The 15,136-nt window shown below is 34.1% G+C and overlaps 1 protein-coding gene across 1 annotated transcript in view; it reads left to right on the forward strand.

Moving 5' to 3' along the window:
• LRP1B (LDL receptor related protein 1B) overlaps positions 1-15,136 on the forward strand; it is a 750,266-nt gene that overhangs the window by 690,274 nt on the left and 44,856 nt on the right. The window contains exons 78-82 of the mRNA XM_064515494.1: positions 3,773-3,996; positions 4,255-4,361; positions 6,382-6,498; positions 8,871-9,044; positions 10,620-10,745. Of these exons, the coding sequence (XP_064371564.1) occupies positions 3,773-3,996; positions 4,255-4,361; positions 6,382-6,498; positions 8,871-9,044; positions 10,620-10,745 (748 nt within the window). The remainder of the gene's footprint in view (positions 1-3,772; positions 3,997-4,254; positions 4,362-6,381; positions 6,499-8,870; positions 9,045-10,619; positions 10,746-15,136) is intronic.

The raw sequence follows: 15,136 nt of genomic DNA on the forward strand, positions 1-15,136 counted from the left end.
ATTACAGCTTGCTCCAGGCCCACTGTTCTGAGAGCTTAACAAGGGCCCTTAACCACTTGTGTGGTACAGCCACATACACACTCACAGGAGAATTCAGTGCATTGCTGTAAATGGCAACAATTTTTAGAATGTTTTTTCTAAACACACCTTTTGCAAACTATGAGAAACCAGTACCTTTCATTTACTAAAAATATAATGAGGTTTCATAATTGAAAATCTTGCCTTATAAAAGGTGACTCAGCTAAAACAGATCATTGCTAAAGTGTGTTCTGTTAATACAAACTATATTAAGTAAGTAGGCAACCTAGTATTTAAGTAAAATTGCAGACATTTGAAATAAATTATAAAAATGGTAAGGTTTAATTTCCAATCTTTTCCAGGTTACCCTCACAAATGTTTTCAGTCACTCCACTGTTTTATTCTGTAATCTAACTGCCCCAGGCATTTTTGACCCATGTGTATTAATCATGCAAAATAAGTTTTCCAAGGACAAATAAGATTCTATTTTTAATCATTTCCTGCTTAGATCCGTACTTTTGGATGTTGAGGTGCACACCATGATTTCATTATTAGAGAACTCCTTTATAAATGCCTACTGACGGTACCAGATATTTGTGCCCAAAGAATATTTAAGGATCAACTTTACTTTTCCTTTCAGCCATTAAGTGACTTAAACAGTATTCTTCCAACATGTTTTCTCCTTCTTCTTTTAGTTGCACTTATCAACAAAATGTTTTTAGTAGTCTTAAAAGGTTTAAGCTGTGTTATAAATTATGTTTTTACCATCTTGCTATAGCTCTGTATCGATGTTTTTTAATTTCTTACTTAGGACATGTTCTCTGTCTGGAATCAGAGATAGGATTTTTAAATGGACCTACCTGTGTGATACAAACAATGGTTTGGTGAACTGCTTGCACATGCAGATGCTGCTCATCTGTCGAGGAAATTTTTGGCTTGTGCAAGTAAAAGCCTGAGTGTTCTCAAGTGTTATTTTTCTCATTTATTTTTGTTGCTCTAATAATATATTATTATGTATTGTATTATTTTTAATTAATATTTATTAGGTAACAATAAATTATTGTCATAATTTATTCCTCAGCATTGCCATACAAAAAATATCTGTGAAGTTAATAGAGAATATACTGCTTCAAATGTGCTTGTGATGTTAATTACATTCATAATTTATCCTTCCCGTGCCAAGATGCTAAGCATTGCAAGGCAATGAGTTTGTTCCAGCTCTATGTATAACATATGCTTTTTTAGGTCAAATTCAACTTTAGGGATTCACAATTGTTCTGTAATCTCCCATCGTATCAAAATGTTTTCCAAACCCCAGCTGTTACCACACTTCTTTTTAATTCTTTACCTCTAAAAAAGGTTTTCCAACAGACAGCAGTTGATCAAAAGCAATCAAGCTGACTCATTCTGTAGTTGTGTAGAAACTACCATATTGTAAGAGGTGATTAGGCTTCAAAACACAAATTCTCAAATAAGTTGTGGTAATTTATATTTAGCATCACAATGGCTAAAAGGACTGGAGAAAACATTAAGGTTATTTTCATCCTTATTCCTTATGCAAAACCATTCTTTAAAAATTAACATAGTCCAAATAAGCTATTAGGTAAAAGCTCATTTAAGTATGTAGTTTTCCTAGACAATATAGAAAAATGTATAAGACATTAGACACATGATCTAGCTAGGCTGAAACTTTATCAACACATCTGAGAATTACAGGGCAGTAACATCAGCCAGTGTTTTTTACTTTCTCTTTTGAATCACTTATAACAGATGGCTGCTTTCCATTTCTTCTGGTTATCTCCTTGTTCATTTGAGCTTTAGTCTGAGCCCCAACGTTACTAGAATTTCACTTTTATTGTTTGGATGAGAAGAATGAGGAAGGATCACTGTTAGTAGGCTGGGCAACCTTCTTCTAGGATCTTTTTTAGGAGATCCCGTTGTGTCATTTGCTTCTACTGCCAGCTTTCTGGGAACTGTCCCTCACACTGCACAGTTTCTTACATCATGCTCTTGCCAGGTTGCACAAAAAGTCAATCTTACTGTAAACAGTGGGTTCTTGAGCTGTCCAAGGGAAAGGCAAGGGACTCTGCTGTCCCTTATAGCTGTTTTCAAGAAACTAGTTTCAGTCTTGCAGTCCAGTGCTTCCAGGTAAACCACTAACTCTGTACAGTCTCTGGGGTAGTGACTGAAGAGCTCCTGGTCTGAGAATCTTCTTGAAACAGATCAGATGCCTGAATATAATCCAGAATTAAAAGGAGTTTGGATTATGAAATACAATGAAGTTTATCAGCAAGTACCTACATTTTCAGAAGTCTTATTTTTGCTTTGACTTGTTTAACCTGTGCTTGGATAACTTAACAAACAAAAAGCAGAATATTGCATGCAAATACTAGATTTCTTGATAAAATAGTTAATTTTCATTGTATTTCTGGAAGCATATGCTGCCATTAGCACAAAGATTTGTGATACATTATTTTTGTTTAACCTAAAAAAACCTGTTTTACTGTTTTGTAAATGCAGTTATTGAGTTTTCTGCTTAATATTCATCTAAATATAAAGTCAAGCTTCTGTGTATGTTTAGAACATGCATTCTGTGACATTTTGTAGGATTAAAGGTTTATGAACAATGAACTATCTAAATTCGCCTTGCAGTCCTATTATTTCACCTTTATTTTATGATGGGAAAAAAAAAAAAAGATCTACAAATGTATTTCTGATGTTAGGGAACTCTGACATCTGAGGAGAATAAGCTGTTTGGGGATTTTCTTTCCTGGTTTTAGTTCCATAGTTTAGTAGTGTTCCATTACTGCGTTTGTCAAAACCCAGACATTTTGCACATAATTTAACCTGATATCATTATATGTAAATAGGCAAACAATTGCATACTTCCTTAGTTCATGCAAGGCTTGAATTTTTTGTTTTTATGCTTTGTTCATGTAAGGAATTATTCGAGTTGTCCTATTTTAAAAGGTTTACTCCTTTCTGCAGTAATTTTTGTAAACTTTGGAGAAACTTTTTAATACGTGTTTCTACTAAGTTGCATTTCTTATTTGCAATATGTTTTTCCATCTTTAGGACTATTTATTTTAGGATCCAGGCCTTAACTATGACTGTGGAATCACAATAGACATATTATGATTTGTAATTGTAAAGATTTAATCAGTGAAGATTTTTACATATGAGTATTCTTCTGCTAACTCCAGTTTTAGTTGATGGTGGAACACAGTAACAGGTAACAGCAAGGAAAGAGAAGCAGTTTTCTAAATGCAGTGATTTCACTTATGCTTAGCAAACTCCTGAGCAGCCATAGCTCAGGGTGGTGTCTAGGACTATTTTCAGAGAGTCTTACCTCACTAGGGCTTATGCTCAGAGAGCATAGTTCTGTAGAGTATAATAGCTATGTAATCTCAGTTCTTCCTTCTTCTTTCCTTTGGAATCACAGTATGTAGCATTTGTCTGCTTCATTATCAATAGTTCAAGTAGTTAATGTGTTAGTGCCATTTTCTTAATAATTGAAGTAGCCTTAGACTTGAGAAAACAGTTGTGTTGAAATACTGCATTTGTTCCTCTACGTTGAGTAGAACTGTGAGCAGATCACTCCAGAGCTTGTCACCTATAGGTGGAGTTTGTGTCTTTCCAATGCAGTGTTTTCAAATATTTCATCATCTCTGTTAAAAGTACCAGTTATTTGCCAAACCTGTGACCTGTTAGAGATCATCTCCATACATCTAACTTTAAAATCTGTTCCTTTTAGTGTCCAGAATTTAAAAGACCTAGGGGCATTGCTGTGGACTGGGTTACTGGAAATATTTACTGGACCGATCATTCCAGAATGCATTGGTTCAGCTACTATACAACTCACTGGACGAGCCTGAGATACTCCATCAACGTAGGGCAATTGAACGGACCTAACTGTACAAGACTCCTTACAAGTATGGCAGGAGAACCATACGCAATTGCTGTAAATCCTAAAAAGGGGTATGTTTGTTCTGATGTTATTCTTTTTTTGGTGATTTAAACCCAAACGCAGAGTAAAGTATGACAAATGACATGTACAAATGTCTAAAACTTGGCCAAGTCATTTTCTTAATCTTTCTGCTTATTTTACTTTTATGTGAAACAGGGTCAATTATGTCCTGTTTTTAGGCAGGTTGAGAGGCTTACAATAATTTAATGTCAATAGGTGTTTGGGGTTCTGTATAGGCTTATAACATAATTTATGTTTAATACTTTTAGGATGATGTACTGGACAGTTATTGGGGACCGCTCTCACATAGAAGAATCATCTATGGATGGTACTCTGAGAAGGATATTGGTTCAAAAGAATTTGCAAAGACCTACTGGTATGCATCATTTCCATTTTTTCTAGTTACATGCCATTTGGTAACTTGGTGCAAATATCTTGGCTGAATTCCGGTTTTTCAGTTTCCAAAAAATTGGGTATAAAATTGTTTATATTCTGGTTATCCATATGTAGTTACCAATTAAAATTCTTAATTGTATTTTCAAATGATATATCTTAATATGACTTTTATGTAGCAAATGACTGTAATGACTGTTATGTAACAAAGCTTGAAATGATATTATGTATCAAAGGACTTTATGTAATCAATGAAAATATGATTTTTTCAGGTATCCTTAAAAAGGAAGATCAATTAAGGGAACAGGCCATGCAAAGAGAGAATTCCACAGATTCATTGTCACAATATTGCATTTTTCGATACCTACTGTCTGAAAACAGTTTTATAGCATCCTTCTGTAGTTTTCTTCCTTTGCTTCATCATAGAAAGTGAATGTCTCTGGAGTCTTTTAATTTTTTTGTCATATATTTCACACAAATCTGCTCTCTTTGTGGAGGGAATGCAAAAGAAAGACTTCAAGCCATTCTTTCTCTATGGCTTTGATATTTCCTCCCAAGTGAAACCTTACTACTCCTGATTAGATAAAGTTTGAGTTTTTACTGAATATCTGTATTCCACAGCTCTTAAATTTGTTGCTAATTATGACTTTTCCATTTCAAGTAAGAGAGAGTGAGAGTTTGAGCATTTTGGTTTGACTTCACAGGGTATACATAAACATGACTATCACAGCAGTGCTATATGTATAAAGAATACAAAAAACGTGCTGTTTTATTTTGTATTCTCTCTGGTACTATGAAAGATACATTGAGAATGTTATTTATTTATTATTTGTTATTTAAATATTCTTATTAAAATGCAAAGATTCATTCAAAGCAGGTTATTGATAACTGTTCCTAAAACTTGCACATTTCATATACTATGTATCACACAGAGTTGACACATTGTGATTATCTTTTAGGAGAAATGATTCTCTTCAGCTGTATGTCTGAATACTAGTGTTTCATTTAAAGACTTTTTTAATGGAGTTGCAAATATAAACATATTCCACTGGTCTATGCATCAGATTTCTTCTCCTTCCTCTCATCTGTCTATAGCCGATTAATTTATGACCTTAAGAAGAGAATTTTTGCTGTTATGTGTAATTTCTTTTGCTGTTATGTGTAATTTCTTTTGATGTATTTTTTCTGACTCACCTACTTACATAAATGGGAAGAGAAATACTTTTCTCCCATTTTTATAAAAAATATACTATAACTTCAAAAGCTGAGAATTAAATTGTTTTATTGTTCAAATATCTTTACAGGCTGGAGCTTTTGACATGACTTAAAATGGCATATTAATCATTTAAGCATCCTCTAGTGAAACATGGACTGCTTGATTTAACTATTGCAGTTATTGCCTAGAGGCTGGATAGTCACAATATTATCTATCTTTTATTCTCATTTTTGCTCTCACTCACTGTCTGACACTCTCTCCATATATATACATGTGCACAATAAATATTGCTATTGAAGTCTTGCAACACTTTCAGCCTATTTGAAGTAAAGTAATCATAATTTTAATTCTGTAATGATTATTATATATGAAGTATTGATGACAAAAAAACAAAAATATATACTTGGGAAACAGCATAGATTAGGAAGACTGTATCAGATCTAAATGACTTGCAGTTCTCAGCACGTAGTCACACTGATGCTACTGCTTAGAAATCTATCAACTTCAATAGATTTTGTTTTGGTAGAGCAAAAGGATTAGATTCCATATTTATATTCTCACCTGGAATAGGTTCCTACCTGCTGTGGATTCAAAAAGTATTGACCTTGGGAGAGTAAGTTAAAGAAACTGATTGACTCAAGTTGCAGGTTGAAGCAGAAGATGTTGTATTCTTTTCAGTTATCTGTCATGTTTCCTTGTCTTCACGATTTTCTGTGTTCTACAAATATGAAGGAAAAAAAGTCTTTAGTACGTAGCAGTGCATATTTTGAACTTTTTTTCTTTGTAGGTCTTGTAGTTGACCAGTTCAGTCAGCGTTTGTTCTGGGCTGATTTTGAATTATCAGTTATTGGCAGTGTTCTTTTTGATGGTTCTGATTCAGTTGTGTCTGTGAGCACTAAACAAGGTATGAAGAACTTTTGTATAATATGATTCCTATTTTATTTTATTTGTCTGAAATTTTATGATTCAGAGAAACTGTGTAAGCAAAAAGAAATGATTATTAAAAAGTAATATTCATTGCTTTTTGTTCAGATAATACTTTAGATATTATCTAAACAAATAGATATTTAAGCTTTTAGGTAATCCTTAGGGGAACGATGGTGGGGTGGTATGTGCAGATCTCCAGTACTGGTATCTAATTATTAGCTTGGGTAATATTAAATTACTGTTGTGATTAATACCTATGTTTGGCCTCATTTGGACTCACATGGCAAGAAGAGGTCTTTGTTTAGGTAGAAGTTGGAGCTGTCTGCATTGCATGGGAATTGTATAACTTAGAGATCAGTCAACCTGAATCAATTCTGGAAAAATAATGGATATGGTATTCAGGACAGTAAACAGGCACAGAATACTACTAAAAGAATGCAAATCAGGAAAGTTTATTCTGTAAGAAAAGATGTCCTGGTCTAACAAACCTTTTTTAAGTAAGACTGCATGTTGACTTTTTAATAATTTGATAATCTACTAATATATGTAACAATATTTTATGAAATTTGGATTAAAAAACAGAAAGCACGTTAAATAGGTTCAAAATGGGAAAGCAGTCTGCTCTTGGGAAATGCTCAGTGGGCAGTTGGTAGAGGAATTTCATTGGGATGATACTATATCAGGTGCTAGTGAGTGTTTTTAACCAATGATTCACCTGGAGCTTCTGGAAGACACTGGGAAAAATTCTCCTCCAATGTAAACTGAGCAGGACCAGATTTAAATAATCTTATTCTGGTTTTAATAGCATTTTACATCACATCTTGCATTAAGATACATGGAAGTTACTCATCTAGCAAAGGATGGTTTTGATGAGTAAGGGGATCTGATTACCACCTCCTGTAACAAAGAATCACGCTGTGCAGATGCGTGATGTGAGGTTTTAGAAGACAATAAGTGCTCCTAATACTCTTGCTTGTGCCTCCTTCAGTTATAGGGTTTAAAAGTGGGTGGGTTACAATCCAGCACAAGAAACACAGTTCTAAAAAAGTTTGTGGCTGATAGAAAGATTGACAGAGTATCCTAGGTTGAGTTTTAATATATCTTAACATTAATTTGTGTTTCAGAAATAAATGTGAGTTTAGTCTTCAAGGGAAAAAAGAAAAAGCACAACAGTATTACTAAACAGGAGAATGCCTATAAAGTGACAACTTCAAAAATAATCTGTAGCACAGTGTGGCTGTACTACACTGTACCAAACCCAGTAATTTGGGGGTTTATAAATGGAGAAGTAGTAGAGACTTTTTTACTTCCATAAGTATCATTTAATACTCAAATACAAGATCGATAATGTGATGTTGCCTTTTGTCTGCTGTCAGCATTTTTAGCAACTGTGGAAAAATTAGAGAAGATGCATAAAAGAAAAAATTGCAGAGTTTAGAAATCATTTTGCAATGAGACTTAAGAGCTTTGATCCATTTAATTAAACAAGTATAAAATAATGAAGTAGAGTTCATAAATAATTTTATAGAAACAAAATATTGAGCACCAAGCATTGATAAGAGGGTGGAGAAGCAGTAGAAAGAAAGGCTGATAACTGAATCTAAATGCAAGTTAAAAATAAAACACATTTTCACAGAGAAGGTAGATAATAATAGGAACAAGGTATCGCAGGCAATGATAGGTTCTGTTTCTTTATGTCTTCAAATCAAGAAGAGATGTATCTCTGAAAAAGAAACTTTAGTCAGAAGGTATTGGCTTGTTACACAGCCTGTCCAGCATAGAAGATGGAAGTATGTTATCTAATGGGCATGCCTAGTTCATAAAAATGAGGAACAATAGAGCTTTAGCATCTTCATTTTGCATTAATTTACTATAGTTATGAATTAAAATAAATGTAATAAAAAATTAGTATTTCTAAAACACATGCTAAGAGGAAACAATGGTGAAGAAGTGTTTAATCAGAATAAATTTTCTATGTACAGCAAAACAATCTCTGTTTTGTCACATGTATCTGTTATTTGTAGTTAAAATGTTACAGCTATATATGCTTTTTTAGCTAATACTTATAATAGGGCTTCCCTACTTTTCAGTGTTCAACCAGTCACTGAGGCTGAGATGTGAGAAAACTAATACCAGACTAGAGATTTTAATTGCTTATGTTGTGGGAAGAGAAGATTTCCTTTCAAAAAGATTACTTTTTAGAAGGCAGTCTTTGTGGATACAAGCCAAGCTGTCTGAATAATAATGTCTTTTAGCTTGTAATTGCAATACAATTCAAGTTATTATTAAAATAAAGTTGTTTATTATTTAAGTATGAATATATTTATGTATTATTTCTTTTTACTTCAGGTTTGCTGCATCCACATAGAATTGACATTTTTGAGGATTACATATATGGAGCAGGTCCTAAAAATGGTGCGTTTAGAGTACACAAATTTGGCAGGAGCCTTGTAGAATATCTAAGTGTGGATGTTGATAAAGCAAAAAGTGCCTTGATTTTCCATCGCTACAAACAAATAGACTGTGAGTAATCATAATTACTTTAAACTAGATAAGGAGGGAATTCATCTCAGGAAAAAAATTAAAAGTAACCCACAAATTGAAAAATATAAAACAGAGCCTTACTGTACAAACTGAAAATAGAGTTGGTCATATTTCATAATAGAAGTTTAATTTAGATTTTTTGACATATTTTCTCCCATTTGAAAGGACGTTGGACAAATATTTGCCATGTGCACCTACACTGTAAATGAAGTATAAAAAAAATACCAGAGCGCTGAATGCAAAGACTTATAGTCACAACCAGATGCTATTTTTTCTTCAAATTGCCAATAAATCTCTTGTCATTCACAAAATTATTAATGCAATTAGGACTGGTTTTAGTTAATGATCATGAAAGTTTGAATTCCATAATAGCATTCCAAAAATATTTCTTATTAATATAGTGTCTTTCATTATAAAAAACACTGAGTGATTTGTAAATAAATATATAAATAATAGCTTATTGAGAAAAATACTTCATTTGCTGTGGAGCACAAAACCTAGGTGCTTAAGCTGTTTTTGAGAAAGCCAAAGTGAATGATGTATCCCATGGAAATTACAACTGAAAAACTACTTGAAAAAGCCGAGCTGAGTTCTGAAGCAGCTCTCAGCCCTCTGGCTCCAGGCATGGTGAAGGAGAGCCACTCACCTGCCCTGCTCTTGGGAGAGGACACTTTAGTGATGGCGTTGAGCTGTATCATTCCTGCCATGAGCTGCCATGCAGGCTTTTGCCAAAGTGGAGAACACTGAGGGAGGCCTTTATTTAGGCAGGTGGGAGCAGACCTTCCCAGGAAGCAGACTGAAGCACTGACTGCAGGTGAGAGAGCAGGTGAACACCTACCAGAGAAAGACATCTAGAAATATCAGTAATATTCTTGATTGACCTCAAGCCATCCTTTTTACTTAAAATGAGTGGATTGAGTGAAGCTGTAAGCCCCAGATTCATTTCTAAGCCCTTGCAGAGTTCTCCGGTTCAGTCTAGCCCACACTGTCACTGCTGGGGAAGTGTGAGGGTGTCAGTTTTGCCTAGTGCTTCCAATACAGTGCTGGCATGCGTATTAACTCCAGTGGAAGAGTGAAGCTTGCTTTGGTCCCAACAGCATTGTCTGCAGCAGCTAAAACTTCTGAAAATATTTCGGCCAAATACAGAACTTCCTTAGGTCAGTCAGCAGCTGATAAAATCATAGCAAAAGCTGGCAGTGTAAAATGAGAAGTGTAGAATGAGGAGAGTTAATGAAAATTGCTGACTCATGAATGAATACTGTTGCAGTGAACGTTTAGGTGTTAAGTAATTCCTTTAGCACTAAAACCCAATGCTTACTTCTTGAATGTCTTTATCATTTTTAAATTCGTTGTTACTGGAACAAATTCTATGTTGGCGTGAGTCTTGTGTTGCTACTTGAGTGAACATGTTCACTGACTTCAGGCTGTCGATATACCGGAAACCAGAAGCGTATCCTAATTATGTATATCTGTTTATTCATTACTTTCCAGTTTTGTAACACAGTGCAATTATAAACAAGATAATCTTTTACATATTTTTTTTTTCTCAAATAGTGCCTAATCCCTGCTTGGACCTGGCATGTGAATTCATTTGTTTACTCAACCCTTCTGGTGCAACATGTGCATGTCCAGAAGGAAAATCATTGGTCAATGGAACATGCATTGATCTGAACCTGTTAGGTGAGTATTGAAAACTGCCCGAGAAGCAGAAAATAAAAGAAATGGTCCATTTTTGTCATGACAAAAGGCTAGGCTGTCTGTGGGTCAAAGTTCTATGATGTTGTTCAACATACCTATTACTTACCTGAAATAGGAAGCAAAATACCGGTATCAAAAAACTGTTTTTATTCATCCAAATGAAAAATGAACTATTGGGTTAAACTGATATAAGATGATATGCATTATTAGAAGTGTTGTATTAGACACAGGAAACCAGAGTTCATGACAGAATATCTACTTAATTCTTGCTATGTTTTAGGAAAAATGAAGAATGTGACTTTTTCTATAGAAGGAAGAGTATTAAATGCTTAAAATTATTCCACTGTAGTTCTGGCCAAACCTAATGGGTTAAGTGGTTAACCATCTGGAATGGATTTTTAATCAGCTTGAATTTTAAAAATTTACAGAAATCATAGAGTAGGATTTCTCATGTGTATGAAAAGTCAGAATGCATCGGAATGTTCCTCTAATGTTTAATTCTAGGCTCAGAAATTGACGAGATCTATATTTTGGTGAGATCCTTAGTACTTAAACTGCTCAATTTAGTAATTTAATTAATTTAAATGAAAGGTCATCATTCCATTTTGTGGGGTAAATCTCACCTATTAAAGACTTCCTAATCTTTAAATATTGAATTAACGTAACAGTGTTTCAATGTTTTATGATATGGGATTAATAAAGCTATCCTGACTAGTAGTGTTTCTCTTTCTGTATCTCTACAAATTTTTAAAAATAGTTTGTAGAGTAAAGCGATATTACAGAGCTTGTCCTACATAACAAACCCATTCATCTTTTTGCTTAAGAGTACAGTGTATGCATTGCATTTACATCAGCAGCAACCTTTGTATGTACTACAGCATGCTCTAGCAAAAATACAGTAAATGAAAACTTAATTATGGTTCCTCTGTGGCTGAGTAGCTATGAATGTGGATTTATACAATACTTATACAACTCTACAGTAGTTTTACAACAATTTCTACTGTTATGGAAGAAATTACATCACTGAACCAGATGTAGTAGAAAACATAAGTATACTCTACAAGATTTGTAATTCTAAAGACAAAGTCAGTCTAAACAGCCTGTGTCTACAGAGAATATTTACCCTCACTGCTCCTTCAAGTATCAGATATTTGCTCATCTGAGATGGAAGCTGTTCTGCCTGGCTATTTCTGACTTCTCATCACAAGATTTTCTGCAGATGCCGTACCACTAAAATTTATAAAAAATGTCCCATAGTTACTATTTAAGTATTGAAGAAAGGACAAATAAAAGAATACTGGTTTTTTTGCTTGTGACTGGTAGTAATTTGAACCCATAGTTTCAGAAATGCTAATTTTACTTGTGGGGTAAGAGATTATGCCATGGTAGAGCTTTCAGGATATTATGTTTTTATTAAAGAAATATCTGGAGGCTTTAGATTATTTTTCTGTTATATTTATATAGCTACATAGCAAATGCCTAGAGAAAGCATACTGAATATATTGATATTTTCTGGTATTTTCCCACAATCGTGATAGCTGTTATACCTTTTTACAGGTTGCTGAATAAATGTTTCTTAGTTTTCTGATAAAAACTTGTATTTCTAGTATTGCCTAGCATAGGTTTTTTCTTGTGCATTTTCCTCTACTGATTGTAGACTGCAGGATTTGTAGCCTCACAGATTACAAATTATGAACAGACACTAACTTCAGCATCATAACAAACTAGCAAGTATATGTTTTTGCACTCTGTTGACATTTATGAAAAAGTATGAAATGAGTTTTTAAATGTTTGTTTCATGCTACTTAGCATACTCTACTTAGCCTTGCAGGGATCAGCAGAGATTCCTGGCAAGATCAGAGTCGACCTCAAGGTCAGCATCTTGAATGAACGCAGCTTGTAATTACTGGCGGGCTGACAAATCACTTGCACTTACTAGGTTTCTGAGAGCCTCTAAACAAGAAACATTGTGCAAATTATGTAGTAAATGCCTTTTCTTAATGAAAGTCAAATCATAAAACAGACTCTCTTCCTTAAAAAAGTTATACTGAAAGAAATATTGAGTAAAAGGTGGAAGACGTAGTCTTACTACTCTTTTCTGATGAAAAGCTACAAAATGCCTATGAAATATCCCAAACTGCATACATTCAACCTGTTAAAATCTTGCATTATATTTTCTTCATTGTCTCAGAGCATTTTTGGCAAAACGATAGAAGCCAATAACCCAAAACAGTCAAAATCCTGTCAAAATCCTTATGTTGTAGAATATTGATCCAGCTTTAATCCAAGATTGCATAGTGATATTTTATATCAATTTCTGCAATGAAATTCTGATTCAAAGTCAACTGAAAGATCCCTGTTGTTTTTAGTGGTCTTCTGATTAGACCCCTGAAGAGTGAAGTCCAGGAGATTTTAATCTGAGTCATGACCATCCATGAAACTCTCTTTAACTGGTTTTGTTACTGATTTCATCATAATACAGTACTGTTTTGTACTTCAATTTAACTGTAGGTGTGTCACAATAGTATATATACAGTACAATTTATCTGTTTAACAATGCACAACCACTAATTTACAGATCTGGAAACTCAACTTCTTAAGTCTCTTTTAGTGGTCTTTATTTATATATTAATAGAAGTGATGTGTACTGGTTGTTTTGTACTTGAACAGTAACTATTCAATGTTACATAACAAGCATCACAGGTTCATAAATTAGTAGTTATGAATATCAAAAACCAATGTGACTATACTGTACTTTTTCAATAACGTATACTTCAGATTACTGTAGTAAACAGTATTTTATTGAACGTCCTTAAGAGTTTTATTTTTAGTGTCTTCTAAGTGGTTTTGGTCTTTAAAAATGTAGTACTGAAGTTACTATTACATTTCCGTGACTTAACAGAGTCAAAATGGTGCAGCTATCTAAGATTCCCAGTTTGTCTTGAGTACTGGCCCTCAGGAGAGTCAGTGTTTGAGGACTTCATTTCGACAATGCATTGGTCTCTATCCCTCTGAAAAATGCACACCAACGAATAATGATTATTTTCGAGAAATGGTGTTCTTCCTATTAATGTGACATTTTTCATTTTAGTGGGTTTTTTGCATGACTATTGTGAGCAAGCCTTGCATGCTTTGTACAGCACTTTTTACAGCTTAATAGTTGGTTGGTAACTGGGAAGTCCTCTCAGTATTGCTTTATTTCTTGTAACTATGGCCCAAAAAGTGACTCAGACTCTGGAGTCTAGAGTTCATTGGATTTATTTTAACAAAACAAAATTGAGGTAAGTTTGAAATTCTGCATAATAGCACTAATGACTTGATTCATCAAACTGATTTTTCTTCATAAGTCCTGGGTGAAAATTTCTAAATATTGAATCCCCAGTAGCTTTCTATAAGAATGAATCCAGATTGCTCCAGACAGCTGCTTTAGCAGCATCCGTTATAACTGATTAAAACAGTTTTTTGGTTTGTTTTGGCTTTTTCAAGCCAGAGTTATTGCAACACACGTGTCGTTCTGAAGGAGATTCAGATTATTTTTAAAACAAAATCAAAACTGGTTCCTGTTTGTTCTTAGGTAAGCTTTCGTCTCTTTTTTCCATAGCTGATTTTGACTGACAGAATACAAAGTTTTTTCTGATCTATGTATTGACTGTGATAGGCATGACTTTTTCAGTTCAGAAACTATCCTTTAGTTTTTAAACGAGTAGGGTACCACTTATATTTACAAAAGAAACCAGTGGATTTATACGCATTTACTTTATTATATCTAATTATCTGTGGCACAAAGAAGATAAATATGTTATTAGGAAGATGAAAGTGCAAAGGGAGATTTGCACTGGAAGAAAATAGTGTGTATCACAGGAATGAGCAAGAGTAACGGAATACTTCCAGGAGTTCAGTATTTTGGAGCTGAACATTTATCATTTTCATTTTAGGAAGGGGATATTTGTGCTCTCTTGGCTGGAGGAAAAGCCTGAGAAAAATTACAGAGGCTCAGATATGATGTTACTTCTGAAAGCAGATGAAATAGTTAATTTATCATGGTATTTCCTGCAGCGCATTTCTGTGAGGACTTGCCCATTTCACACTGAGACTGCAGGCAGACCAAATGCTCTGGCTGGAGATATAGAGGTTAATCCCTACTTACTTTCTTTTTCACCCACAAATTCTGCCTCAGGGAGCTTTACTAGCAAAAGCTATGGCAGTTCAATCCGTGCTATCTTCTCGATTTCTGTCCTGCTTTCAGTCTTTTTTGATAACAAATAGAATAGTGCTCAAACACAGAAAGCTCCTTCTTGTTTGAAAGAATCTATTGGTTACAGCAGTATCTTCTGTGTTTACAATGGGGATATACCATTGGGACTGATGTTTTC

This window comes from Dromaius novaehollandiae, chromosome 7, assembly GCF_036370855.1.
Source record: "Dromaius novaehollandiae isolate bDroNov1 chromosome 7, bDroNov1.hap1, whole genome shotgun sequence".
Taxonomy (NCBI): Eukaryota; Metazoa; Chordata; class Aves; order Casuariiformes; family Dromaiidae; genus Dromaius; species Dromaius novaehollandiae.